This window comes from Aplysia californica, unplaced genomic scaffold (assembly GCF_000002075.1).
Source record: "Aplysia californica isolate F4 #8 unplaced genomic scaffold, AplCal3.0 scaffold00367, whole genome shotgun sequence".
NCBI lineage: Eukaryota > Metazoa > Mollusca > Gastropoda > Aplysiida > Aplysiidae > Aplysia > Aplysia californica.
The window spans coordinates 24,967-27,385 of NW_004797637.1; the positions used below are offsets into that span (position 1 = coordinate 24,967).

The 2,419-nt window shown below is 44.8% G+C and overlaps 1 protein-coding gene across 1 annotated transcript in view; it reads left to right on the forward strand.

Annotated features, from left to right (window-relative positions):
- The window catches only part of LOC101859344 (homeobox protein PKNOX1), a gene marked incomplete in the record, with an annotated part of 28,896 nt that overhangs the window by 9,929 nt on the left and 16,548 nt on the right, over positions 1 to 2,419 (forward strand). The window contains 1 exon segment of the mRNA XM_013085358.2: positions 2,184 to 2,401. Within this exon segment, the coding sequence (XP_012940812.1) occupies positions 2,184 to 2,401 (218 nt within the window).

Here is a 2,419-nt window from a genome sequence, read left to right on the forward strand (position 1 = left end):
GGAAGGCCAGTTTGACCTTCGCCATCTGTTTCTATACCCCCCGTGCTCCCTTATTCTCCTACACTCACAAGGCTACACTGAGTTTGTTTACTTATTTCACGTGATTCTGGCTTGTCTGGTAATCTCAGCGAATTATAAACCACAGTGACATATTATGGAGTCTGAACAGATGATCTGCTTTCTGTTTAACCTCGTATCAGTTGAGTTTATCAGCTGTATATTTTTTTGTTGTTGTTGCAAATGCAGCTTTGTAAATTTAAAGTTATTATCACAAAATTACTGTGGCATCCCTGGTTTGCTATTGTTTCATTTACCTTATTTTTTCAAATTTCTATTGAGAGATTGTTTTGTATTTGTGATTGTGTACGGTTTATGTGAAAGCTGTTGCGACTAATATATTTTTGCTTCGTTGCTTTTAGTGAACGTAAGTGTAGCAATGGCAATACTTCATTCTGAAAAGTATAATTTACAAGTATCTACCAGGAAGCTAAGCAGATGGACCAAGGCAGAAATAGGAAGATCTCTCTTCGGGTACATGGATAAACCCAACCCCAAAGACCCTTTGAATCTCTTATGTAGAGCCGATCAGACTTTGATCTTCAGAACCCGCACAGGACACTTACACACCAACAAGCACATAAACAGAATTAACCCCAAGTGGGGACCCCATTGCAGACACTGTGACTACCACGAGGAGACCGTTGAAGATCTTCTACTTCACTGCCCAAACCTGGCAGCTCTTCGACGCAGGCTCCTACACACACCTACAGACTTACAAAGCCTGCTCTACTCTGGCGCTGACCAGATGGCAGGGACATGTTGTTACTTGAGGGAGGCATTGCGCTGCCAAGAACGAAATGCTCGTAGCTAAAGGGATTTGAAAACAACAAACATCAACCAGGAAGTACAAAGAACATCAATGGCGTCTCACTCTAATTGTGGACCTGATGCCTAACGCAATCAAAAGCACATTTTGATCTCTCGAATTATGTTGTCAACATCTATAATTTAGTTTTGAATGTTCTATAATAAATGAAAAGAGCTTTTTCTCTCAAAATCTGGAAGATGATTTTTCAAAAAAGAAATTAATGCTGAAGTCAAGAGAAAACCCCGCAAGCTGCGCACAGCGCCCATCCACAAATGGAAATGAAGCTTTTAGATGATTACCTGTCCTGTCCTGGGCAACAACGTCATTGCACACCGGACAGGTCCATTAGTGCTCAGTTCCCCCCAGCACCAAAGCCCGCAAGGTATCCATACTGATTGTTCCGGTGGCTGTCTGATTATGGCGACGTCTTTCCTTTCCAGATAATCGTTCCTTTCTTCCTTCTCCCCTCTCTATCCCCATTTCCTGCATCCTAATGACTGCGTGGTGTTCTGCTGTCTCCCCGTCTTTTTCATCCCGCCACTTTTCCTCCAGGGTCTTCAACACTTCTCCTTTGTCAAATTTCACCTCACCATCAACCACGGCAATGCCTGCCAGCCTATCAGCCTCCTCATTGCCTTTCACTCCAGAGTGCCAAGGACAGAATATCCACGTGATGGCTCTAAGTGATGAGTGTTGTATTGGGTTCATCCATTCACTCCGAAGAAGCCCTTTTAGATGATTAAATCTCTTATTACCTCAGCAGACCCCAAGAACGCAGTGCAGATGGTTGGCGGGGGTCTGTTATGGTTTGCTCCTTCTGTCCTATCAAACATCTACTGTCCTTATCTCTCCTCCTTCTTTCCTATCAAACATCTACTGTCCTTATCTCTCCTCCTTCTTTCCTATCAAACATCTATCGTCCTTATCTCTCCTCCTTCTTTCCTATCAAACATCTACTGTCCTTATCTCTCCTCCTTCTTTCCTATCAAACATCTACTGTCCTTATCTCTCCTCCTTCTTTCCTATCAAACATCTACTGCCCTTATCTCTCCTCCTTCTTTCTTATCAAACATCTACTGTCCTTATCTCTCCTCCTTCTTTCCTCTCGAACATCTACTGTCCTTATCTCTCCTCCTCCTCTTTGCGTTTTGTTACTCTCTTGTAACACCTCTAATCTTCGGCACTTATATGACCTTATTGTGCTGCAAGTGCCGTAAAACTCTTACTAAAACTAAAGGACACAACTGGGAAACATTCTTAGCTTCCCGGGAAGATTACAGTGCTTAACTTCTGCTCACACTTAACTTTCCCTTAGGATCTCAAGGAGTTTTGAACCTCAGCCCAGCACTTCAAGTCCCACAGCCGGTGGTGGCGCCCACAGTGGTGGGTGGTAGCGTGGTATTACAGCAGCAGCAACAGCAACAGCAGCCGCAGCAACCGCCACAGGCACCGCAACAACCGCAGATCGTGTCTGGCAACACGGTCTACCAGATGGTGCACACGCCGCAGGGCATAGTGGCCCAGCCCATACAGGTGAGGGGGGGGGGGGGG